General features: G+C 39.1%; 2 protein-coding genes across 4 annotated transcripts; both read right to left on the bottom strand.

Annotated features, from left to right (window-relative positions):
* Window positions 1-659: 659 nt before the first annotated feature.
* On the bottom strand, window positions 660-14951 carry LOC144629548 (REST corepressor 1-like). Of its 3 annotated transcripts, XM_078487784.1 has the most exons (17): window positions 14736-14951; window positions 13348-13750; window positions 13184-13243; window positions 11741-11827; window positions 10453-10505; window positions 9410-9488; window positions 8389-8471; window positions 8177-8298; window positions 7231-7288; window positions 6544-6600; window positions 5785-5897; window positions 4867-5011; window positions 3968-4147; window positions 3486-3543; window positions 2620-2886; window positions 1659-1822; window positions 660-1068 (listed from the first exon to the last, which is right to left on the bottom strand). In XM_078487784.1, exons 2-17 carry the CDS (start codon window positions 13484-13486, stop codon window positions 898-900), a joined length of 1836 nt encoding a protein of 611 aa, XP_078343910.1. In that variant the 5' UTR covers window positions 13487-13750; window positions 14736-14951; the 3' UTR covers window positions 660-897. The 3 variants fall into 3 exon arrangements, with proteins under 3 accessions (XP_078343910.1, XP_078343911.1, XP_078343909.1); XM_078487785.1 differs by lacking the exons at window positions 13348-13750; window positions 14736-14951 and having other exon boundaries at window positions 4867-4954; window positions 13184-13201; XM_078487783.1 differs by lacking the exons at window positions 13184-13243; window positions 13348-13750; window positions 14736-14951 and having other exon boundaries at window positions 4867-4954; window positions 11741-11811.
* Window positions 14952-17562: 2611 nt separating this feature from the next.
* LOC144629593 (D-aminoacyl-tRNA deacylase 1-like) lies at window positions 17563-24302 on the bottom strand. The gene is made up of 6 exons (XM_078487832.1): window positions 24163-24302; window positions 23892-23982; window positions 23142-23244; window positions 19611-19743; window positions 18979-19079; window positions 17563-17688 (listed from the first exon to the last, which is right to left on the bottom strand). Exons 1-6 carry the CDS (start codon window positions 24203-24205, stop codon window positions 17563-17565), a joined length of 597 nt encoding a protein of 198 aa, XP_078343958.1. The 5' UTR covers window positions 24206-24302.
* Window positions 24303-25037: the final 735 nt, after the last annotated feature.

Raw genomic sequence — 25037 nt, 5'->3', positions numbered from 1 at the left:
TCGAACAGTGTATTGTAGGTGGTTTAAATTCTCGCGTGTTGGTGAGGTCCTCAAGTGTGGCCATTAAAACGAAAGATTTTGTACAGTTTGTTGTGCGGTACAGGGTGGTTCTAACTTTTAAGTCTGTGGATGAAACCCCAGTGTACGGCCATTCAAATGAAAGCTATTGAGCAGTACTGTTTATTATGCTGTACACGGTGGTTCTCTTTCAAGTCTGTGGATGACCCTAGTGTGTGACCATTCAATGAGCTATTGGCAGTCTGTTCGTCCGGTGGTTCTCACTTCTCAGTCTCTTGTGCTCTGCTGCCATCTGCTGGCATTACTTTCATTTGGTGCTGTTTATTATGCTGTACAAGGTGGTTCTAACTTTCAAGTCTGTGGATGAAACCCAAGTGTGTGGCCATTTAAATAAAAGCTACTACGCAATACTTTCATGTGGTACTGGATATTATGCTGTACAAGGTGGTTCTATCTTAAACCGTGGATGACCCTAGCGTGTGGCCATTCAAATGAAAGCTATTGAGAAGTACTTTCAAGTGGTGCTGTTTACCAAGTAGAAATATTTGTGCAAATTTGTGCAATTTGGAAGTTGGCTTTCTTAGGACTGAAAGGTTTTAAAATGGAAGATGTCAGAACATATAATAAAGAACAAACGGTACCAATTTTCTGATTTTCAATTTTAAACTAAACAAACTCGTAGTCTCAAATACCTACAGGCACAATGCTACTTACAAATAACATTATTTTCAACAACAACAAAAAACCGATTCAATTGTTGAAGACGAGATTTCAACTGAAAAACGCACTTATAATCTCAATGAAAAATATCGTTTTTTAAATGAATTTTTTGCTAGCTTCTAAGCGTTGATTCAATTTTCTGACTGCAAAGCACCATCGTCACATGCCAGAGCGTGTCTGTCTCAAGGGAGGGGTACCAGAGGCGCTATGCGGTGATTCTGATCTCCCAACAGGACCTCCGAGGGGTTTTTGTTCCATCATTTGCTGAATTAAATGCGGAGGTGCGGGTGGGGATTGTCGCATCATCGGGTTGGCTTGAGGGTGAAGAGGCTGAAATTAAAAGAAGAACCAAGTCAGAACGCACAAAGACGAATTTCTTACAATAATTCTTACAACAGTTTCGTATCCAATCATTCCCCCCCGCGCAATGTGTGAGATCAGTGCCAAGGAAAGATTTTGATTAATTTTTTTTTTTCCTTGAGAAAAATCGAATTGGCTAAAAAAGAAACGTTAATTAAATTTTCCATATTCGCCAAAATGAAGCGTTGCGAAATCTCGCTTTTTCAAAATTGTGAAATCAAGTTGTCACAAAAAATTTTGTGTAATATAAAACAGTAACCAGATGCTGATAAGTTGCAAACACAGTTGCTCTTTGATAAGCTTAAATATTTGGGAATAACGAGAAACCAACATGTTAATGTCCAAAAGTTGACAAAGATCAATCAAGAACGCTAGTAAGCAACCTCGTTTCCACGGTCTCTCTCTTGCGGGGAGAGAGAGACCCTGGGAGGCTGGGAACGAGGTTGGTTAGTAAGCGGTTTTCGACTGGCAGTTACATGACAGGGGTGGACTGCATTGAAGAGATGAGACTCGCCCCAGATTTCTGCTCGTTTCTAAAGTCAGTGCGAATGTAGACTTACTTGTGGTCGTATAGGTGGAACCATCGGTTTAATCAGTGGAGGTGGTCCTTGAAGGCCCCCCTGGCTGGACCGTGGAACTCCAACTTGAGGTTGTAAGGGAGGCGGATGGCGCTGAGCCTGTGATACTGATGGTTTTAAAAGCGGAGGTGGTTGACTGGGCATACCTAAAAGTAAAACAAGCGTGGTTGTTCAGTGTCAACTCTTTGCTCCCTAAGATTACATGTAAATGATTATCATAACGAGCTGGCATGCAGTTCTCCCGATATCAGCTCTAAAAATTTGCTATACAGTGTAAGATACATGCAGAACAACATCCTTTTGTTCGCAATTTTCAAATCTTTATTTCCGTTTGACAAATTAATGTATAGTCCTGTGACAACAGTGAAATTACACAATTTTGGAACCTCCAAGCGAAACGGAAACAGGTTCAAGAAATCGTAAGTATTATAGCAGTTTTTGATCTAGTGCAGTAAATAACACAAGAGAAAGGAATTTCGGTTCGAGCTGTCGGTAGGTTCGAGAAAAAAACGTGGGTTGACGTGAACAGTCAAATACTTGAAAAAATAGTTTAAAGCTAGCTGGCTATTATCAATATTTTCACTGACAATTCTTAAGTCATTTTTAGCAGGGTTTTTTTGGACCACCACAAAAAATGTCAACGAAAGAGTCTGAGTCAAATGCTGTCAACCCTCATGAGACACAGGGCTTAACCTACAGGGCTGTACCTATTGGCAAGAGGAGGCTCGAGTGAGCAGAGTTCATGAGAAACACCCCCCCCCCAAAAAACAAACTGGCTCTTTTAGAAAGTGTTTTTGGAAAGTCGTCCATCATTTCGGTTTGTTTGTCTGAGCTTTGTCTGAGTCGTGACGTCACTCGCGCGTTTCGCTATTCTAAGGGGGGGGGGGGGGGGAACCCCCCCCCCAAAAAAAACCCCAATACATGTAGTCATACAAAAGCTTACCCTGGGTGGGGATGGACGGGGAAGACCTGTCTTGACTGGGTGATGAGTTGCCACTGCTTCCCGGTGAGCCTGACATATGTAGAACCTGTAAATCATCGTCTTTTCTATCGCTGCTTGTGATTCCCTGCTCAGCCTCGTACTCTTCTAGAACTTGCTGTAGGTTAAAGCGTCTTCTGTAGTTCACGAAGAAGTTGCGGCACTGACTCACGCTCTTGTTGCCTAGCACCTCGGCCATGGCTTGGAAGTCTTTTCCGTAGCGTCTAACAGCTATGAAGTAAATCAGTTGTGCATTCAACTCGATAAAAGTGACTCATCCATGGCAGTAGAAGTGACTCTCTAAAAATGTCGTTAAAGGGGCTATGTCACGCAATTTCGGCACTGACCAACCGGTCATAGAAGTTACTTGAAATATCACAATAACAACTTAAAACTGTAGAATAACTCAAAAGAAACACTGAAAGGCCAAAAAGGGGCATGGATGGGCACAATTCGAGAAGCTCAAAACGGATTGCATTCGGGTAAACTTGAAAAACTTCCGCCCGACTTTTTCAAGTTTATCTCAATTTCTATAAAAGTGTCATTTACAGTACTCCAAATCCATCCTTGTTTGCCTTGTGGCCGTGATTTTGCCAAAAAATGACTTTTCCTCTGCCAATTTGAAGTTTAGAGCTCTTAATTAACGAAAAATAAATAAATAAAATTTCCTAAAATACCGTGACCTAGCCCCTTTAGCGATAGTGAAGAAATCACTTCTATGGATCTAAAGGACAAAACCATGGCGATGTTTTGATTCTGTTAGGAGAACTTGCCGTTGATCAGTCTTGGAGCTAAAGGGTTAAGTGGAACACGTGCTACATTGTACTTACATTGAACAGCTAAGAGCAACTCTTCATTTGACCACCTGGCGTTGTTCTTATTACTTTGCTGAAAGGGCACACAAAAAAAAAAAACATTTAATATTTGACATAGACTTGCTATCTTGAACTCAACATTAGTGGTACGTAACAAGGCAGCCGTTTCCATTTCTATTTTTTTAATTGCCTTTTTTTTCTTTCCTTTTTTTTTGCACAGTAACGTAAGTAATGTAAAGTAACTAGAATGCAAAGCAATGCTACAATTCTTTTTTGTGGATGTATGTACATGTAACTTAATCCTGTAAATGTTGCTCTTTTTGCTTTGTTTGAATAAAGTTTACTGAAGAAAAAAAAGGGCAGCCAGATAGTGGTTGATGAAAATAAAGCTTTGAAAAAAATTGTTTGCCAAATCTTCGCACTGCAACTTCATTGTACAGGTGTAAACTCCTACAATCTCCACCAGCCAAACAAGTTGTTTAAAACGCTGCTCTTACATCTCCAGGTCTGACGGCCTCAACTCCATTTTCCAGTTGATACTTGTGTTGACTTATTGACTGCTTATTTGCCTGGATCTGCCGCTTGAGGTTCACTATTTCCATCTCCAGCGGGCGCACGTGGCTGTCACCATGGGTACCAGACACAGAGACGAGATACTCTTGCGACAAAACCATTCCCTAAGACAAACAAATACACACTGTTATAACAGTAATTTGAAACAAAGTTTTCTAGAAACTGTTCAAGAAACTGTTGCACTGCATCGGCATGCAACGAAAACATAAATAGTAGATTATCAAATAAAAAGGGATAAAGGTAAATTTATTTATTTATTTATTCATTTATTACAATTTATGGCTAAGGCTAAGAAAAACAAAGGCCAAAGGATGAACTACAAAAGAGTCAAGACCCCATATTAAAGCAGATCACCTAAGGTACGAAGATAAAAATACAAAAAACAAAGTGAAATTATAATAGTAATAAATAAGTAAACAAGAAAAATATTTAAAAATTTTGCTGATCCATAAAAAACTTTCTAACTAATGCTCTAAAAGAGTTCACACTTGTTGCCTCACGAATGAAAAGCGGAAGCGAATTCCATGTTCCCACTACTCTATGAAAATAAGAATATTTAAGGACGTTCGTTCTTGCATATCTCATCTTTACTGTTAACTAAATAAACCGCCATAGCGATTTTGAAAAGCTGGCAGTTTGAACTGCAGCCCTTCGCCATCACACAAGTCATAGAAAAGTAGGTGATTATGATGGATTTCACCATCTCCCCAAAATTTTATTTTACTGAGCGTGAATAGCTGGTATGTCCAGGATAATTTTTCCTGGTTGTTGGAACTTCTGAGCAGCGAACCTGGCACACATACATGTGTAGAAAATAACAAACCTTAGGTGCTTTTCTTTTAACTTTATTTCCACGGTGACCAGTTCTAGTTTCTCTTCCTTCATGCCTCGGTCGCAGAGTGCCAGTTCTCCTGTAAAATGAGGCCAGACTCAAAGTTGGTACTGCCAAATTCTGATGTACTTTTTGACTAATAGCAAAAGATTAATTTCACACTGTCAGTTTGGGTTAGTACAGTTAGAACATTGAACACATCATAAACATGGCACTGGCTAAAATGTTCAGTCTGCATTCGAGCCAAGTGGCCCATCAGGCCAGAGCTTTTCCCGGTCTTAGTAGCATGAAGTAACTAGGAGTATTTCTATCTCCCCCCCCCCCCCCGGATGGGACACTTCATGTAGTCCATCGCAGGGTTACACCCAGCATTAAATTCGCCAGTACCCATTTATACACCTGGGTGGAGAGAGGCGCTGTGAGCCCACCACACAATCCCAGCCAGGGCACAAACCCAGACCACTCGACCTGGAGTCCAGCGCGCTAACCATTTGGGCACTGCACCTCCCACACAAGGATCAATGTTTTAAAGGGGCATTGTCACAAACATTTATTGCTACTTGAAAATCCAATAAAAGTGTTGGTAGAAATCCACTAATAGTGGCCTGGCTTTGCTGTACTAGTCACGAAAATTGTTAAAGTGGTGTGGCTACGGATAGATAGGAGAGAAGTAGCCTAAAACTTGAAAAAGTCGGGCTGACATTTTCAAGTTTGACAGTGCTATTTTAAAAGAAATCACTTAAAAACCACTGACTAAGGTGACATCTTGGAGAGTGAATTTATTCCTTTCTTTTGTTGTGCCAAGATTACTTTGTTGGTCAGTAAGAGTGCACAAAAACTTAGAAGATTAGAAGACTTCATGTGACACTGCCCCTTTAATTCAGACAAATGCTAGTTTTTGAGTTATACCTTAAGAATTGATAGCACGCACTGCACATGTTTCCCTTCTGGGTAGCATGAAGTTGGGAACTTTGTGTGCGACAGTTAACACAAGGTCCAGTAATGGCTGGAGTTGTTGGTCCCTGTGAAAGGAGAGCAACAATAATTACATTAACACAAAAGGACATAATGTACTGAATACTTCACAGATTATAGTGAATGCCTAACATAGCAACATGTAAAAATTAATACATGTTTACAAATAAATTAACATGGATTTTAGCTCTTTTGTATTATTTTTTCTCAATATATCATAAGGCTGGCTTTCACTGTGGAAAGAGTCAGATTCAGAGTCAATCAGAATTGCAAAGCATTATGATCTAGTGTGGGTACTTGAAATAAACGAACATTAAATTTGAGACAAATTTTAGCAAGTACTAAATTTAGCGATTTTCTACCAACTCGCTAAAATCACTAAAATAAGTAGCTGCTAACAACAGTAACCTTACACCCAATTTCAGTGTTTCATGCATAGCAGCTGTCTTCTGACATCCATCTTTCGGCATGCTGTTTGAAATGAGCCAATCAAAACAGATGCATCACAGTGTTTGTTTCATGCAAATGAGCTTGTAAGTTCAGAAGGTCATGCCAGTGGGCTGTGATTGATGAATTTCAGTCCATGTTGTTTGTTTAGCATGTCTACACTGTATAGATGGATGTCGTAAGATAGACGCTATGCACATAACACTGAAAGTAGCTGTACAAATGCAAGTGAACACATGTACATACAGTGGGTTGTTTGTTGATCAGCTTTGGTTTGCTCTGGCCATTTGTTTGTCTTGATTGCTGAAAATACATAAAACATACAGAGTACTGTCATTCACAATTAAGTATTAGAGTTATACAAATTATTCAGGGTTGTCAAAATGATTTGAAGTAGCCTGCAGGAGATATTTTAATAGTAGATGGCACCAGGAGCTGGAGGCCCCCATCATGTGGGGGGTTCTGGGGACCGGAAGGGCCCCAGGTGAGGTACAGGGGCAGCACCCTGTTGGGGGTCTAGGACGCAAAGCCCTCGGGAGCAAAATGGATTTGAGGTTTTTACACTAGTTAGCTGAAAATGCCTCTTCTCAAAGCAATTCTCTCAATTATAAATCCCACCTTTTCCAATATCATGCTACTAGCATTCGGAGTAGCCAGCACAGTATAGAATAGCCGGTAAAATGCGCTGGTTCCCGGCTTGTTTTGACAACCATGATTATTTATTCACCATCAATCATTGTCCAAAGCTTACACAGCCAACCTGTGCCTTTTCTATGACTACAACTAATAAAATTTGTTCTCTTAATCTCTTCTTAGTTTAATGAGATTTTACAGTAAAGCATGTTTTCTTGACAGGGCATTTGAGACCACGTCCCAAAACTGACATTGAAATGTTTAACTGAAATGCAAAAGGTACCATCCCATCATTTATACCTCCTTTTCTGGCTCAAAGTCACTGTCACTTGAATCACTGTTGTCACTCTCTGGATCACTGTGTCGAGAAAAAAAAGAGATACTAAGTAACACTGGTTATCAAATTTTATGAAGGACTTTTCATTTATTCAACAATTTTATTGCATCCCATTATATAAACTGCAGTGGTATAGCGAGTGGTAGCAAATCGATTAAAATGGTAACACACATGTGTGGATAAAAATGATATCCACACATGTGTGATATCAAACATTTTTTACCAATCAGCTCGCTTGTACAGTTTGCCTTGTTTTTTGCCTGTAGTATGCCTTGTTTCAATGCTGAATGAGCCAAGTTTATCGATATTAAGTTGAAACATCTTTGGATCGTTCTCGACAATCTTCCGAAAACTTCGGAAAACTTCAGAAAATTCAGAAAATGTTCGGAAACATTCATTCCACCGTACAACATTAGCAAATCTTCGGAAATGATCAGAAATCTTTGGTAAAACGTCAAAAAACCTCTTTATTAGTAGGTTTACATGTATGTAATAAAGGGCTTGTGAGATGTCGATTTGAACATGAGAAGACAAATTTCATATCTCCAAGCAACCATGTATTATATCCTCTACATTGCATTTATCCTACACTATACATCTCCTGGATTTTTCCAAACCCACACCACCCGGGCTCCAATCTTATAGTAGAACAGTTACAATGTACATGCATATTGTATATTACTGTCTGTTTGATTAAGGTGGCTCATAATGGTCCAGACATGTGGGTCTTTAATGTTCTATTATTGCAGCTTCACCACTAGTAATAAGTATTGAGGTACACTGTAACACATTAATTTCTAGTACAGATTTGTACAGTTGTAAAGGCTTTACCAATGAACAAATTGAGGTCTTCATACATTTTGCATAGCACTAGTTACAAAAAATTAGATGCTGATCACAATGACTCACTTGATGGGCTCCTTTTGAACAGCCATTTTCTTTGCTTGCCGATCAATCAGACTGGTTCGGCTTCTTGTTTTCTTCCACGAGTAGTAATATTTTACCAGAGAAGCCACAGATTTGTCTGGCAACTAAAAGACAAATCAAATTGTAACATGAACTCCAGGGCTAATTCAGGGCTTGTGAAAAAAATTGAAGTCAACGGGTGGTGTTCTACTCACTATTTGTTGAATCCGTTTGAAGCTTTTCCCATGTGAGCTGTAAGCTTGTTCAAACAGGATTTTATCCTCCATGCTCCACTCATCTGGTAAAAGAATGAATTATATAATAGTTTAAAATAATAAATTGCTACATGATAAAGTAGTATACCTTTTTTCCTTCACCAAATTGCAATTCATAAATATTTTACAAAATACAGCTGTATATAGTTAACTTTAGATGTGTCAATTTGGGGGTACTGTACATGTACAAACACAACAAAATTCTCTAGTTTCATTTTTCTTTGGTTTTAAATTTTTCAAACCAGTTTATTGCGGTTTTCAGTGAAATGCGAACTCTGAAATTCAAAATCCAACTAACGATTGCGTTTTTCGCTGCCGTCAATCATAATTATGGCGACAGCTAGTGAACCATGAAAAACAGAAACAAACAAAATGGATCGAAATCTACCAATCACAATCGAGAGACGTGACCGTTTGACCCAGGTGAAGTGAGCGTCTGTTTCCCGAGAGGTCCGCAAAGATGATTGACGGCAGCGAAAAGCGTAAACCGTTGGTTGAGGATTGAATTTCAGAGTTCGCATTTCACTGAAAAGCGCAATAATTTTTATTTCTCATTGTCTTATTACGTGCCATTATCATAATCTGAAACAAAGGGAAAAACAAACTGGTTTGGACAACTTTTAACCAAGGAAAACTTAAAACCACAAGATATACATTGTAAACGAGGAATTGATCTTTTGCAGCCGACAGACAACCACAGACCATTGGGCATTTCATGTTACTGTAAGTCAAGTTTGCAAAAATAGTACAAAAACTTAATTATTATATCCATGTGCAGTGTACATATATAATAGGACTGGATATTTTTTGGAACAACAGATAAATTTTGTTTCTGACATTTCCCCACCAAAAGAGATCTCATAAAAAAATGAATCCTCTGGACATTTTGCAAACAATGCAGAAAATATGAAAAGCACATTCATTTGCTGAAAATTCAACATTTCAAGTATTTCATAATTACCTGGGAAAGGCGTAAAGTTAGCCAAATCAGTTAATGACTTATCCAGATTATGCTTATGCCAGAACAGCATTCCAAGTGCCTGAAAACAAAAGAAAGAGAGTACAAAACATTTTAAAAATCTTGAATGAAGATGAAGTCAGCTAAACAACCTGAAAATTTGCACTTTGGCCAGGAGATCAATAGTCAAAATTTTTATGGCAAAGTTATAATTTCAAGACTATAAAATGGTCACAATGTTAAGCCTGGTTTTCACTAGTGACACAAGCACAAGCGCTAGCACAAGCGCAAGAATAACAGCCCTTTTGTCACCGTGAAAACGGCTTCGACTCAAGCAAAAGCACAAGCGCATTGCAGTTTTATGCTTGTGCTTGTGCTTGTGGCAAGCACAAGAACAAGGATCAAAATTTGTCCTTTTTGCGTGATTGCGCTTATAATGCTTGCGCTTGTGCTTGCGTCGCTGGTAAAAACCAGGTTTTACTGTTATCTCAAAATAGCTGCAATTTAACAGTGCCTTCTATAAGATTTGGACTTGGTCTGGATCACTTATGTCAAACCACTGAGCATTATTTGCAAGTTCAATAGATGACAGACATAGAGGACAGACAAATACTCCATTTTAGACCCCATGAAATAAAGTCAAGAATGCATGCATGTACAGTTTGTACATGTACATGTATGTATTTTTGTTGTGCATAAATTATGCTTTTCATTAATTATTAGATTATGATCACTGTGAGACAAAGAAAGACATCAAAAGCTCTGGTTTAAAAAACTGTAAACCAAAAAAAAAATAATAATAACATGTATAGATACATGTTTACAGTGGAACCTCAAAAGAAAATGAAAATTTGTTTGAGAAATTGGTAGCTCAAGAAATCAGGGTTAAAATTGCACTGTTCAACTAAGGAAAGTAAATCCAAGGGAAGCATATTTTGGTTCGAGTAATCGGGAGGTACAAGAAATCAAGTGTTAGACAAAATAGATTCCACTGTACTTGTACAATCAAACTGTGAGCTTTTCAAGTTAGTTAAGTTGCTCCATACCTGTTCAACATTGTATCCATGCTTGTCCTTTGCAACCAGCACATAATCATCCACTAAAGAAATAAGCCAGGGAATAATTAAAAATATTAATTGTATGTTTTACATGTACTTCCAACATTGTATAATACAGTACATATGTTTCTAAAATAAATTGAACAAAACACTACTCTTACAATAAAATCAATACACGTCTACACATACACCTGAAAGCTTCAATTCATGAATTAACATGTAGGAGAAGGGTACCTCGCATCTCCTTAGTTTTTTAAAATAAGTTGAACTTCCCATAAGAGGACAAACCTGAGAGAGTGACTGCTCAAGAGAGGCATCCACTTATGCATGTTAAAAATGTAGTGTAGTGGTTGTCGGTGATTGGGACCATAACTAACTGTCTGCTTATGGGAGATGGCGGCATTTGCTTATGGGAGATGTTCTTCAGCAGAGGTATGATTGTAATTGAAAGCAGCAGGAGTCGAGAGTGGCATTTAATCAAGTATTTATAATAATTACCGGTACTACAGTAATTCAAAATAGTTTTAAATACTTTACTATGACTGAAAACCACTAACTATAGAAATACATTCCAGGCATACAGTATAGCATGTTGTAGATCAACAAATTTCACTTTTATGCTCAAATAATTAATAATTTTTTTAAAAGTTTTTTTAACAATTTTCTTTGCAAAAATTGAAATTCCATCATAAATGTACATTCAATCCAAGTATGATAAATACATTTATTATATAAACTGCAGTGGTATAACGAGTGGTAGCAAATCGAGAAAAATGGTATCACACATGTGTGGATAAAAATGATATCCACACATATGTGATATCATTTTTGACCAATCAGCTCACAGAGTTTGCCGTGTTTCAATGCTCAATAAGCCAAATTTTATCGATATTAAGTCGAAACATCTTCGGATCTTCCTCGGCAATCTTCAGAAAACTTCGGAAATTTTCAGAAAAGTTCGGAAAATGTTCGGAATCATTTGTACAACCTTTGGACAACATTTTGACAATCTTCGGAAATCTTCGGAAAATGGTCGGAAATCTTTGGAAAATCGTCAAAAACATCGTAATAATTTAGTAGGTTTATATAATAAACAGAATAATACATGGTTGCTTGGATATATGAAATTTATCTTCTCATGTTCAAAACCGATATCTCACTCATTCGCTGCGCTCACTCATGAGCTATCGATTTGAACACTTGAAAATAAATTTCATATCACCGCGCAACCATGTATTATCCTCTATGTAACAAAAATTATGAACAATGAACTTACATTTTGTATTTGGAATTTCATCTACAGGAGCCCAAACAAGAAGCGCATTGTGTCGAAGATTTGGGTCATGTTTTGCCTCCTCTTTGTCTAAACAAAAAACAACAACAACAAAACAAAAAAACATTAATAATGTTATACAAAAACACTTGTTATTTTATAATAATCAAATACACAGTGGAACATTGCTCAGGGAGAAGCTAACATTAGCATTATGTGATTCCTGAAAATATCCATAACAGCCCCAAGAAAGGTCATGCAAAATTGTGAGGGGTGGGAATCTCCAAAATTTTTGCAAACAAAGCTTTTGTAAGGCAAGCTACATGTACAACATGTATGTCTTCAAAAAATTGCCAATAAACCCTTGAAAATCATGTTAGCCTTGAGGAAGAAAAAAAATAGCCCCTTAAACAATTCACCATGGCCCTGCTTTCTGACCCAGGCTTTCTGATAGGAATAACTATCTGTAGCTTTATATTACGTGTATAACACTAGTAAATTAATTTTGGTATAGATGTACCATTTTAATTCAATGAATTGTATTGATCTCTCATGTTAAACCATCTCACGGGATAAAAAGAATTTACAAAATTACATCACATAAAATTTGATGCAACAAGCTTTCTTAAACCAGATGTACAAATAAAAGAAAGACTTGCTTATACAAGGTATAAATTATTTACTACCCTAAAAAGCAACATTTGAATTTCATTTCACTCAAGCCAAGGTCGCAAAAACTATATAACTAAGAGTCAAAGAACAGTTGAGCTAGCTTCTGAATACTTAAATGTGTGTGTTTTCTACGAAACAAAACAGTACAAGAATCATTTAAAATCGATTCTTGGATGTGTAAACTTTTCCCAAAACTGCAATTCCCATCCATTCAATTCTTGTCAGATCACCAAACATAAACTTTACGATGACTTTTTACTTTAAAATCACAATTTCCTGGGAAACATATAAATACAGTGGTAACTGTAGGTTTAGGATTCTGGCTAATCATCATAGAAAGCATAAAAATGAGGAAAATCTCACATTTGTTTAAAGATTCCCCATAAAACGCTAGTAAACTATAAAGTGACAACAAAAGTTCATGGTTCCCCAAGTTTAAACTTAACTTGTTGGTTTAATAAGCAAGATTTTCAGAAAGCAAATCGTTTGTAGAGTTTTTGTGCGTTTAGAGTTTCCTTAAAACGTTGGGAAAATGATTAAAAGTCATAAACGATTAAAGAAATTAACATTGCAAACAATTAAGATAACTGGACGCAAACGAGCCGGCCGGCGAACTTACGCTAAATCAACTCGGATCTCACACTAAAATATAATCGTTAACAAGCTTACAAGCCACAAGCCAGCTTGACAAGGGCTTAATTTAATCACTTACCTCGCTTTAGAGAAAGGAATACGAATAATCATTGAAAAAGCAAAACAAAAACATACACTTACCTTCTGAAACCAGCTCCGGAATGGACGCTTGGTAATCGTGACCCACTCGCATCCCGGGCTCTGTGCGGATAAAAACATTTCAACAACAATTCCTTTCAGTATTCCGCTTCCTGGATTAAAATTAATTTCCCCTAAGGAGAAAATTGTGGTATTCAAGCTCTAACCATGGTGCTCTGTGTCGCTATCGCTATCGATCTTATCCACGTGTTGAACATTGTCAGTCTCCATTTCTTCCAACCCGTCTTTCTTCCCATCCACTCTCGTGTGATGAGCCATTATGGAAGTTCTCGCTTCGGACGCCATTTAAATCACCTAAACTCTTTCTAATCCCGTAAATACACAAAAGGGAGTTTTTAAAAACGCTTGACGTCTCAAAAGACGAGGTAAATAAAAAATAAAATGAAAAAATTACGCGATTTTCCCACTTTGCCGAGATGAACGGCGAAGCGAAGCCGACGCAAATCGGACGAGATCACGTGACCAAACCCTTATACGCTAATGTATTCGTGAATAAATTATTCAGGAATGCGTTACCTTTGTAATGCCCGTTCCCATTTTCTTTCTTATCTATTCGAAAAGAAAACAACATAAATTTATCTGATACGCGTAAAGCGCGATAACAACAACAAAAGTTTAATTAACCGCACTCTCATTGAGTTCGCTGTATTTTATTATAAGGCTTTTAATATGGGGCCAGACAATTAATATAAACCAAATAGATGAGATCATGTCTTTACAATCTCTCAAGGCCCCTACCAGTCGCCTAGCGCCTCAACTTAGAAATCACATGGGTTTTTAATTCGCATGTCTGTCAGACATAACACATTGCCGGTTTATTTCATCGCTTTTCATTCAAATAGATCGCGGAAATTTATCGCCCCGCATGACCATGATATGATATTAGTAGTAAATATTGTTCTCGGTGTAGGAAATACCTGGGAAATACGAAAATACACATACACCGGTAAATAATTTATAGTTTGTGGATGCCTTCCGTGAAGAATAAAACTATAAAATGGTTCCAGGCTGATGGAAAAAATCAAAATGTCCGTCAAAGGAATTTTAAAACAAGGAACCTAAAAATGCGAGATCTGTCATATTTGAGTAACATTGCTTAAAGGTTGTCCGTGTTACTTAAACCCTGACCGGAAATGAATGGGAAAAATTATCCCGCACCATAAAATATTATTCCTCGGCGCTATTTGTCGTAAGAGGGCTATAGTACGCCTTGGAGAACCAATGTAAGACCTTGAAGTAGAAGGTCTTTGTTTGATTCCGAAATTCAAGATTTTGTTTCGTGCTGAGCCGCGCGACAGACTTTAGAATGAAGTTTCCGCGAAGTCACGCGTTAAAAATTTTAAAACACTTCGCTTGATGTGGTTAACTTAATCAACGGGTAGCAAGCGCAGACGGCATTTCAAGGCGAACGGCAAGGGCAGAGAAATTAAAAATGTGAACAGAGCGCCGCATTATAAGTGCAAGCAGAATAATGTATGTGTAAAATGGCATGGGATTGGATTAAATATGAAGTTAACAAAGGTTATTTACTCACCACCTTTCATATTCCCCCGAAAAATTCTGCTTATCCCACAGCTGTGTCGCCCGGGACGAAGGAATCCCGACCTCGGTGTCTCTGATTGCCTTCTGTTCGAGTTTTCAAACTTCGCCCGAGAGACTAACTTAACGGGTAACCAAACGCTCTCGAAGAGTATTTATAAAGTCATATATTTCCCTTCCACATGTCTGTATGTATGTTAATTTCTCGTGGTATTCAAAACCAGTCAAGTGCTAAGCGTGAATTGTATCACGTGTTGGATTTACATTTGAAAGCGTTGATTGGCGAGTGTTATCCGGCCTTGGTGATCTTTTCGATGAAGCGGGCAGGTTTTTGATACGGAAACGAACGCAGCGTTTTATAACTTGTTTTGACTTACATCGATTAATAGCGAGCATCTGGGAAGATGGGTTCATGTATCAGTTAGGACATTATAGCGCTACAATATCATTTGTAGAGGTCTCGTCTTTATCTTTGTTATTGCGAGACGCGAGAAGTGAAAAATGGGAATGGATGGGATGAAAGAAATAGAGGGGTACAATAGCGACTGTTCATGAAACGACTGTTCTGTGATGTGTCTAGTTTATGTTTTGTACAAAAAGTTTAGGTGCAGGGGACCACGCAACGAAGAATAAAACTGTTTGGCCTCTCTGTTGCCGGATCTCTTGTTCAAGAAATTCTCGTACCAGACGTCACTCAAAGTGTAAACAAGCCAAATTGATTGCAAGGCTGGTACTATGGCCGAAGGGCTAAATTTATTGGCCAATATTTCAACTAGCTGAGATAAACTTTTTCAGGGCCATGTCTATAATGTAAGTAAAATATCGGCTCTGCAATTTGAATTTGAGTACAAGTATAGATCAGTATACAGTGAAGATTGTAATTGTCTTAATAAATGCACACAAAGGATATTCAACTATGCCTCCGCTGAATGATTCTAACGAATTAGCTGCGAGGGGTCGAGCTATTTCCGCAACGAGATTGAGATTTCCGGTCCCAAAAAAGCCCCTTGGCTCTATACTTAATTTAATATACCGCATGGTATACTTCCCACGCGAGATGCGCGTCAAGCCACGCGAGATGCCGCGCAATAACACGCGTAGTCTGCTTAGTAAATATAAAGGAACAAAGCGGACGCCAGAACAAAACAGAGATAGAGATCTTCTGTGTCGGGTTGTTCAAAGCACGATTAAGCTAATCCAGGATTAACGTCCTCCAGTTTTGATGTCGACTAATCTAAAACTGTACAAAACAAAAGCAATAAAAACACTTCAATACAAAAGAAATTGAACCCTTAATATCCCCGGTCTACTTTTAATTCTGGGTTAGGCCATCCCAATAAAATGTTTCGTTTCCCATCGCCCCGTCTCTTGTGATGGTGGGTCGGTCGGTCGGGCAAAAAAAAAAAAAAGAAAAAAAGAATGAACACTTGAAGGGTTCTGGGTTCCAGAAAAGGCCGGGATGCTAAGTAAGAAAGCCTGATTACAAAGTCAACTCGAAAACGTGGTCCTTTCGTTCGTTATTCCTTAACAGTCTTTAAATAACGTAGTATCGATGTTTATTAAAGACAAAGACATCACATCATACCAATTGTTGTTAATAAAAGAAGATTATGTGCTTGTAAAATGAAGTACTTGCTTCTTTGATTAGTGAATCTGGATTTTTTTTTTTTTTTACTTTTCGAAAAAATTGGGTTGGTCGGGCGATGGGAAACGAAACATTTTATTGGGATGGCCTTAGCGCTAATCGGCTTTCGACCAACCCGGCCATACTCAAGAAGGTGAACTCGGAGAAATAGTGCAAAGTTAACAGGCTTGCCAGACTGCAAAAAAGCCCGTATTTTAGCGCAATTTCGCTGGTAAGACGGATCTTGAGCAAGTGCGAGTCGAAGAAAGAAACTAGAACGAGCTCGTGGGCTGGCGCGCGAGCCTCGCGAGTCCTCCAATTAACGGCTTCGCACAACAATAACTCGAGTAAATAAGGAACTATTTTGCAGACTTTGGACTGAAAGTCAGTCAGTTGCGGTCTATAAAAAATAAAGCGCAAGTAGAAAATTGTTCGACTGGTCTTTATTGATGTGGCTAGGTTAGGAAATTGCTTGATAAGAATTTACGCATCGTGCTTATTGAGTGTGTTCAGAAAAAAAAAAAAGGCGCGCGGAAACTGGGGGCGGGAAAGGCGTCTATGTGAAGAAGAGAGCAGAAAAAGAATGAGGATAGACGCCATTTTATTTTTTCTTGTTGTATTGCTAACTGTTCACCATCCGAGTCGCTTTCAATGACATGAAACTATTGTGAACGAGATTTGTAAGGTAAGATCAACGAACAAAACACATTCATTTAGGGGAGAAACAAACGGACTTGAAAATATTTTGCATGCATTCATTGCTTTGCTTTGTTTCAATCAATCAATCAATCAATCAATCAATCAATCAATCAGTCAATCAATCAACCAATCAATCAGTCAATCATTCAATCAATCAATTTACATCGATTACACTTTTAGAGGGCTTAGCTGAATTACGTTTCGGAACGAAATTACGAAAAAGTAGCTGATAATGTACACATAAAATAAACAAAGTGAGAGCTAGGGGAAATGGAGGTTTAAAAGATGGAGAAAACAAACTATACCCAGCATAAACAAAATTTTATCATTCTTTTATTATACTCAACTATTTAAATATTCACATTTTCTACAGTAGGAGATGTGCCTTAAAAATATAAATTCATCCCCGGTATAAATGTATAACTTATCTAATAGCCGCATATTAAATATAACATTGCAATTGCGGCTTGAAATTTATTGATCTAACTTTATAGTAACTTCAATAACTTCCCTGTTTTTCTTCTAAGCTAAGTTCATCAAAATTGTCAATTTGATCAGATGAACTGTTTGAAGCTCCTTTGTCCTCTTTTCTCTTCACAGCTTCGCTGCCTGATGTTCCTTTCCCCTAAAACAAAAGAAGCACAGTAGCTGAGTATTTAGTCGAGCTGGCGAGCGCGCGAGGGATTAACTTCGCGCGAGGGCGAAAGCGCTTCTCCTTGCGCGCTTGCGTGTTTACCGACCGGACTGACCTTGAGTAACTGGAAAGTACTGAACTAACTCTCAGGTAATTTTATCGAATGCTGTAATTGAACCAAAAATTTCCTTCCGGGCGTTTGCGCTAGAATGGAAAACGGGGACCACAATGGGCAAAGGATAATTCTTTGACCTCAAGGGGATTCAAACCTACAACCTCTGAATTAGCTCATCGTTGCTCTTCCGACTGAGCTACGAGGTCAGACGAGAGCAGATCGTGTGTAATTAAGGTGGTAATTAATTCATGTGGTCCCTGATGTCCTGTCTAGGGCTCAACATTAACGATTGGTTGAGTAGGTGGCGCGAGATATATTTTTAAAGCCTCCGAAAACAAGGAAACATTTTCCCCAAAAAATGCTTCCTTAGCACACAAACGGTGAAATACTTGCTTTGGAAGCAAAATGCTTCTGAAAAGATTCAGAACTGAAACATTTTTTGTTTCTCGGAAACAAAATTGCAAATTAAAGTTGCTTCGGCAACAAATGTTGCGTGTGCGCGAAATGAAATGTTTCCGCGAGAATCTTTTTTCGTTTGCGGGCGCGCGCTTTTAAAACCAACCCAAAGCGCGGGAAAAAATCACCTGTGACGAGCGCGCGAAAATTTATAAAGGCTGCTTTTCAATAGCGACGGAGTCGGAGTTGTAATCAGAAGCGCAGAGTGTTACGATCTAGTGAAAATCAAACCGACGGTGAAGTTAAGAGTTTCCGATTTCCGTTTATGGCTACGTCGGTTAAAGCAAGTAATCAGAGGCCTAAGAACTAGTGCTGTGATTGGTTTGTTCTCAGTTCCGCTTCTGCTTGTGATCCAGACAATTTAGTTTTCACTGGATCGTAAGCGACGGAGTCTTAAACGGAATCGGAAGAAAATGGAAACATTCTGATTCTTGCGACTACGATTCCGTCGAGCTTGACTCCGTATACGACTCCGATTTTCGATCTTCACGGGGTCGTAAGCGCTCTTATACGTCTCCGATTAGTCGACTCCGACCCCGAATCTGACTCCGTCGTTAGTTAAAACCAGCCTTAACGACGGTTACCAAGTTGCAAAAGCGCGGGAAAGTGGTTAAGGCCATAACAAGATACTTCACGATTGGCTTCCTTTTGAGCTTGATTGGCAGGAAAAAAAAAACAGCGATGAACAAATATTTGGTGGGCTGACTTACCTGTTTTTGCTGAGCTGGTTTTGGTGATGGTGTCTCTATCGATATTGTAACAGGGCCGTCATTTTGAATGTGAACTTGCATATATGCTGCAAATTTTCCATCTAAAACAAAGAAAAACATTTATTGCTGTTTACTCGGTGAAAGCGCTGAATTAGTTTTCCCTTAAAGGATGAGCGCATGGATCGCCTGATTTTTCCCGCCAAGTTCGTTGTGATTGGGCGATTTAGAAAGACGCTGTGCGGTGATTGGCTTACATTTTTAAAGCAATCACCAGACTTCCAAAACTTTCCCGCCAGTGCAAGACGCGCGACGTCCAGGGTCACTGCAAATGGTTAATTTAGTGAGCACTGTGCATTAATTGGCTAGCATCTAAAATAACGCTTGTTTTGCATTCATTAGACATCCGAAACTTTCCCGCCAGTTTGCGATACGTGACGACGACCAAGTATACTGCGATTGGATGATTTAGCGAGACACTGTCCGTTGATTGGCTAACATTTTGTGTGACGCTTGTTTACACTCACTGGGCATCCGAATCTTTCCCGCCAATACAGGACACTCGACGACCAGGCGTATTTTGATCGCATAATTAACAGAGAGGCTAAAAATTATTTTAAACCAGTTGTCACTACCTTTAACTGCATCAGCTCTGTACACCTTTCTCATATGCCGAAGAAAATCTTGATAAAAAGCTTCGCTCTGTTCAGCACCCATAGCCAAGTGATAATCTGGTTTGTTACCTTTAAGGACTGCTTGTAGTGTGAACTGAAAAAGAAGAAGTGTAATTTACTTATAATTTCTATTTCAAAAGAACACATTGCAATAATTTGCTCTTGATTTTTACAAAGAAATCGTCGATTTGATCATTATTTTACTTAACTCTATTGTTGTCTTGGGCAAGCTGCCAGCATAGCATATGGTCAGCTCAATATTTCATAATCTCAGCTGAAAAACGTTTTTTCCCTAGCCTGGAATGAAGACACTTGCTACTGTCAATACTTTGTGGAATATTTTGTGAAAGAAAATTAGTTTTGATAAAGGAGGCGGCGTGGCCTAATGGTTAGGGCGCTGGAGGACCCAGGTTCAAATCCTCCTCCCTGCCACTAGATGGATTTGTGTTTGGTCATCCCGAATTCAACTCCTCCACGCTTTGAAAATAGCCAACTGGTCAGCCTCCTGCCAGTTAGGGTTTTAAAACAAGTTTCTGTTCGATTTATAATATTTGTTTATTTTTTTACAGTGTCCTCAATTAGCACAGTAGTGATAAATACACTGACACTTAAATAAAGAAAGATATATATTTATTTATTTAATTTATTTGTGATGTTTCAATTATGCTTGGTTGGGTAAGTGGCTGCATAGTCCCAAACAGGGATGTGTGGTGACCTAATGTTTGTGCACTGGACAGCACATTAAAAGATCTGTGTTTGAGCCCTAACCAAGGTTTTTGTGTTGCATGCTAAATGAAACAGTCTACATTCAAGACCTGAGGTGGGGGATTTACTCCCTTATAAGGGCTTATCGGGTATGTGCAACCCAGCTTTTTTTGCCTTGAACGGGGTATCTTTATATGGACCAATGTCAAACAGGATAGGCTTATATGCTTGCAGAGGTGTAAATTCATACAAACTTAGCCACAAGTCGAATTTTCACAAATTCTTCCGCATTGCTGAATTACATTGCTTTTGGCATTGATCCTTAATTCACAATTACAGCAAAGCCAGTGAGGTACTTGTTTGTGTCTTAGATGGTTTATTGGCATTGTGTCTTAAACAGGTTAGGAAAAGAAGAGGTTTGTGTCTTAATAAGGGTCAGGGTTTAGGTTCTGCACCATGAGTATCCTCCAGCAGTTGTAGAGCGAGCCCTCCAACGCGTCAACAGCATCTCCCGCGAAACTGCCTTGCGACCATCTAACGACGGGCAATCCAACGAGCAAGTTATCCCCTTGGTGTTAACTTACAACCCAATCAACCGCCACATGAAGAACATTCTTTCAAAGAACTTCTCTCTGCTCAAATCAGATCCTGAAACAAAGGAACTCTTTGACAACTCGCACGTACTCGGTGCTTACCGCCGGGACACCAATTTAAGAGATTCCTTGGTTCGCAGCAGTCTTCAATCCGGCGCTAACACACGGGATGAACCCCATGGAACCTTTCCGTGCCACCGCCCACGATGCAGGACCTGCGCCCATGCCAATCCAGCCTCCCAGATCAACACCCCTGGTGGACCGCTGACAATACGACAAACTATTAAGGTTCTCGTGCACGACCAGTAACATCGTTTATATTATCACTTGTCGTGCATGCACCATGTCGTACATTGGCGAAACAGGACGTAGGCTCGGTGACAGGTTCTGCGAACATTTAAGATCTGTCGAGAGGAAAGCTGACCTGCCCGTAGCAAAACATTTCTCCTCGCCTGGTCACACAACAGATGACATGATGGTGTCTGTTGTGCGATCAGGCCTTACGAACATCAGAGAAAGACGCAGCGCGGAAGGCCGCCTGATCTTCAAATGCCGCACTCTACAGCCGTGCGGCATAAACATTGACTTTGCTTTTATTTAAATGGACTCAGTTAGCGCGCGCGCACGCAATGTTGCCACATTCAAAGAAAATGACGCGCGCTGACTTTAACGGCTATTTTCCACTAATGAAGGGACAGAAGTCCCGAAACGTCTGGATTTATTTACAAAAATTAGCGCATAAACGAAACTCTAACTTTATTATGTGATCAACAGACTGCGCTACACAGTTTTTAACAATATTTTGACAATATTGTGATCTTATTATCAGGGTTTAGGAGGCGGGGCTGCATCTCCATACCTGAGATTAGGTCGATAACTCTCCCCCCCCCCTCCAGGATTAAAGCCTAGTGGCCCAACAGACTGGAACTTATCCTGGTTTTATTAGTACTGAGCAACTAGGAGTATTCATACATCCCCTGGATGGAATGCTAGTCCATCGCAGGGTTACCCCTAGCATTAAATTCGCTGGTACCCATTTAAACACCTGGATGATGAGAGGTACTATGAGAGTAAAAGTATTTTGCCCAAGAACTCAATGCATTGGCTCTGGCCAGTGCTAAAAACAGGGAAGGCTCAATCTGGAGTCCAGCACACTAACCATTAGGCCATTGAACCTCCCTAAATGAGGAGGAAGATTAATTCCCGATCTCACAGTGTCTTCCTCCACCTTGGAGTATTAATACAGTTGAAGCTCTCGTAAGTGGACCCCTCGGTACCCGAAAAAAGTGTCTGTAACTGGAGCTGGCCGCTTACAAGAATGGTTCTGGTAATTGGCCAGTAGAGGTGTAGGGGATAGATGGCCGCTTACGGGAGCTTGCCCAGCTTACAATAACCGGACAGACGTGGATGACGACAAAACAAACACTGAAATATGGTACTGCAGTTACTGTAAAATCATTGTGAGGAACGGCGATGTCGAGTTGATTAATAAAAACAAGATACAGAGGGGTTTTTTTCGGATTTTCTTTGGGGTGTCCGCTTATGGGAGCTTAAAAACAAAGGGGTGTCCAATGGTAAATGCGAGACTTTGCGAGACGGCAAGACTGATATTCTTTTGCGAGCCCGAGACCTTTTTTAGCCTTGCAAAAGAAATCGAGACTGCGAGAAGGCGTCAAAGAAAAATTCAAGACGACGAGACCCCTGAAATTTGGCTTAAATTTTGCGAGACACACAGTTTTTGAAGGACCATTCACCACCCCTAAACAAAGAAAAAAGGAAAGTCATATCCTGTGAAAGTGTCCGCAGCCGCTTACGGGAATGTCCACTTACGAGAATGTAAAAATACAGAGTTTGTATGGGAGTTAAAACAGGGTTTCAGACAAGGCGGCCATAAGTAGAGCTGTCCGCTTACGAGAGTGTCCATTAAGAGAGCTTCGACTGTAGGCACTGGTGATCTGACAAAACATTTTTGAGGAATAAGTAAAATCACAAATGGGGAACAAGGAAGAAAATGCAAAAATTGTAAGGGAACTGACCAGTACCCCCTTCCCCTGGGAGGTCCTCATACTGACTTCCATAACTTCAATAGCTAAGGCAAAGGAAGCTCACAGTCAAATGGATTGTAAAATAATAATATTTTTCACAATTAAGGTGGATGCTAGCAAAATGCAGTACGTATGAGTACAATTCTTACCTGACTCACACACAAAACTTCATGATTTTTATCCACAACAGACTTCTTCCATCGCTGCCCATTTTCATCATCAAACACTCTTAAGTTTAAGATTTTTCTCACCCTTTAAAATAAAATCATCACCTCAGAAAAAGGTAATCTGTAATAGAAATTCTCCTTGCTTAAATCTCAGTCCACACATTTCTGAGTAGAAATTAACTGGTTAACCTGACAATCTTAAGATCTTTGCCTCCCAGTGCTATGAACTGAGTAGTTACACTAAAGGGGCTACATGTATGCCACGAATAGCAAATCTTGAAAAAAAGGGCAATTTTTTCAAGTTTGAAAATGATTTATAAACAAGGGCAAAAGACTATAAAAAGATCATAACAGAACATTTGTCTGTCTGTCTGTCTGTCTTTCTGTCAGTGTCTGTCTGTTTGTTTGTCTGTCTGTCTGTCTGAGCATCTGCCCGTATTGCGTGGTTCTGTGAAATATCCATACCCACCCCAAGGATGATCATTGGAAATTCCACAGGGGAAGGGCTTTCAAAAGCCAAAGTTTTTTAAGGAAAGTATGAAACTAAACTAAACTTTTTAGAGGGGTAGCAGAAGATTTACAAATATTTTCTGGAACCATAAAAAAAGTTATAAATTTCATGATTGTAACCATAACAGGAACTGAGGAACAGCTTATCCAGACAAGAAACTTTATCAAGTATTTGAGGACATAAAAGTTACTATAAGCTTACTACAGATTGTTTCAACTCACATGTATTCGATTTCTTTGAAAGTGTCATGTTTTGATATTCCCAGTAAAACACAAAGTCCTTTACCGATGGAGCTGATGACTTCACCATCAACTGAAAATATGAATAATAGATAAAAATAAACAAATGATAAAAAATATTGATATTACAAGAGATTCTACAAATAGAATTTCTATTTGTAATTAATTTTGATAAAGTAGTAAAAATCGGAACATGATCGGAATGAATGATGTTCTAGTTGGCTGCAAATTATCCGATTAAACCAAATCCTACCGGATACACTGGCCTGTGTAACACGCTGAATAATTGCTCTCATCAGGCTTAATATCTGGGATATAATAAGGTTCGCTAAAGAATCCAAATTGGCAAAAATAAAGATCGTAGAAGACTTTGGAAAAATCGAAATGTTTTTAAAAACCCGGCGTTACAGCCCAGCGGTATTACCCAAAAGCATGCGTAACAGAATGTATTTCCCCAGGCTTCTGCTCGGCCATCCGCAACCTTAATAAAAATCGTCTATTTGATCAAAATTTTTATTGTTGTCGTTCGGGCAAGATGGCGTTCGGTTTATTTGTGGGAGCTATCGCGCTTTGGTACCACGTCTCAGCCTTCTGCTTCCTTTTGAGTTACTTCGTGTCGCAGTTGTGAACGGTGAAGATCAAGCCGATTTTTGGACATTCGAGGCGGGAATGAAGGGAGGCGAAGTGTGTTATTAAAAAGTCGTGGCTTTCGTACACGCCGCGAGTACAAAAGCGGTAAACTCTGGATATATACAGGTGCATCAATGTAGCTACAACAAGAAATGACGCCTGGATCCTAGATATAACACTTTTCTTACAACTACAGCGAAGTTTGAAGACTGATCGTAGAGAAATTGAATCATTTCTGGCTTTAGAAATTCTATCCCGCAGGCAAGCTTCTCCGAAACAAATTTATTCGACACAAAGGGCCTCCTTATGTAAACAAGTCTCCATGGAGGAAAACGTGCTTCTTCGCGGACACAAAAACTAAAGACGATCGCAAGATGGCTGGCGACTTGATCGCTTTCACAAGAAGATAAAATGGAAGTCTTTCACAGTTCAAGTTCTTGAAAGATCGCCCTGAATTTCAAGACAAAGTTTTGCGTTTGAAATGGACGAATGAAAGCT

The sequence above is a fragment of the Oculina patagonica genome, chromosome 11, assembly GCF_052425735.1.
Source record: "Oculina patagonica isolate OP01 chromosome 11, crgOcupat, whole genome shotgun sequence".
NCBI lineage: Eukaryota > Metazoa > Cnidaria > Anthozoa > Scleractinia > Oculinidae > Oculina > Oculina patagonica.
The sequence above is the reverse complement of the archived record's forward strand: the minus strand, read 5'-3'. Positions and strand labels throughout refer to the sequence as shown.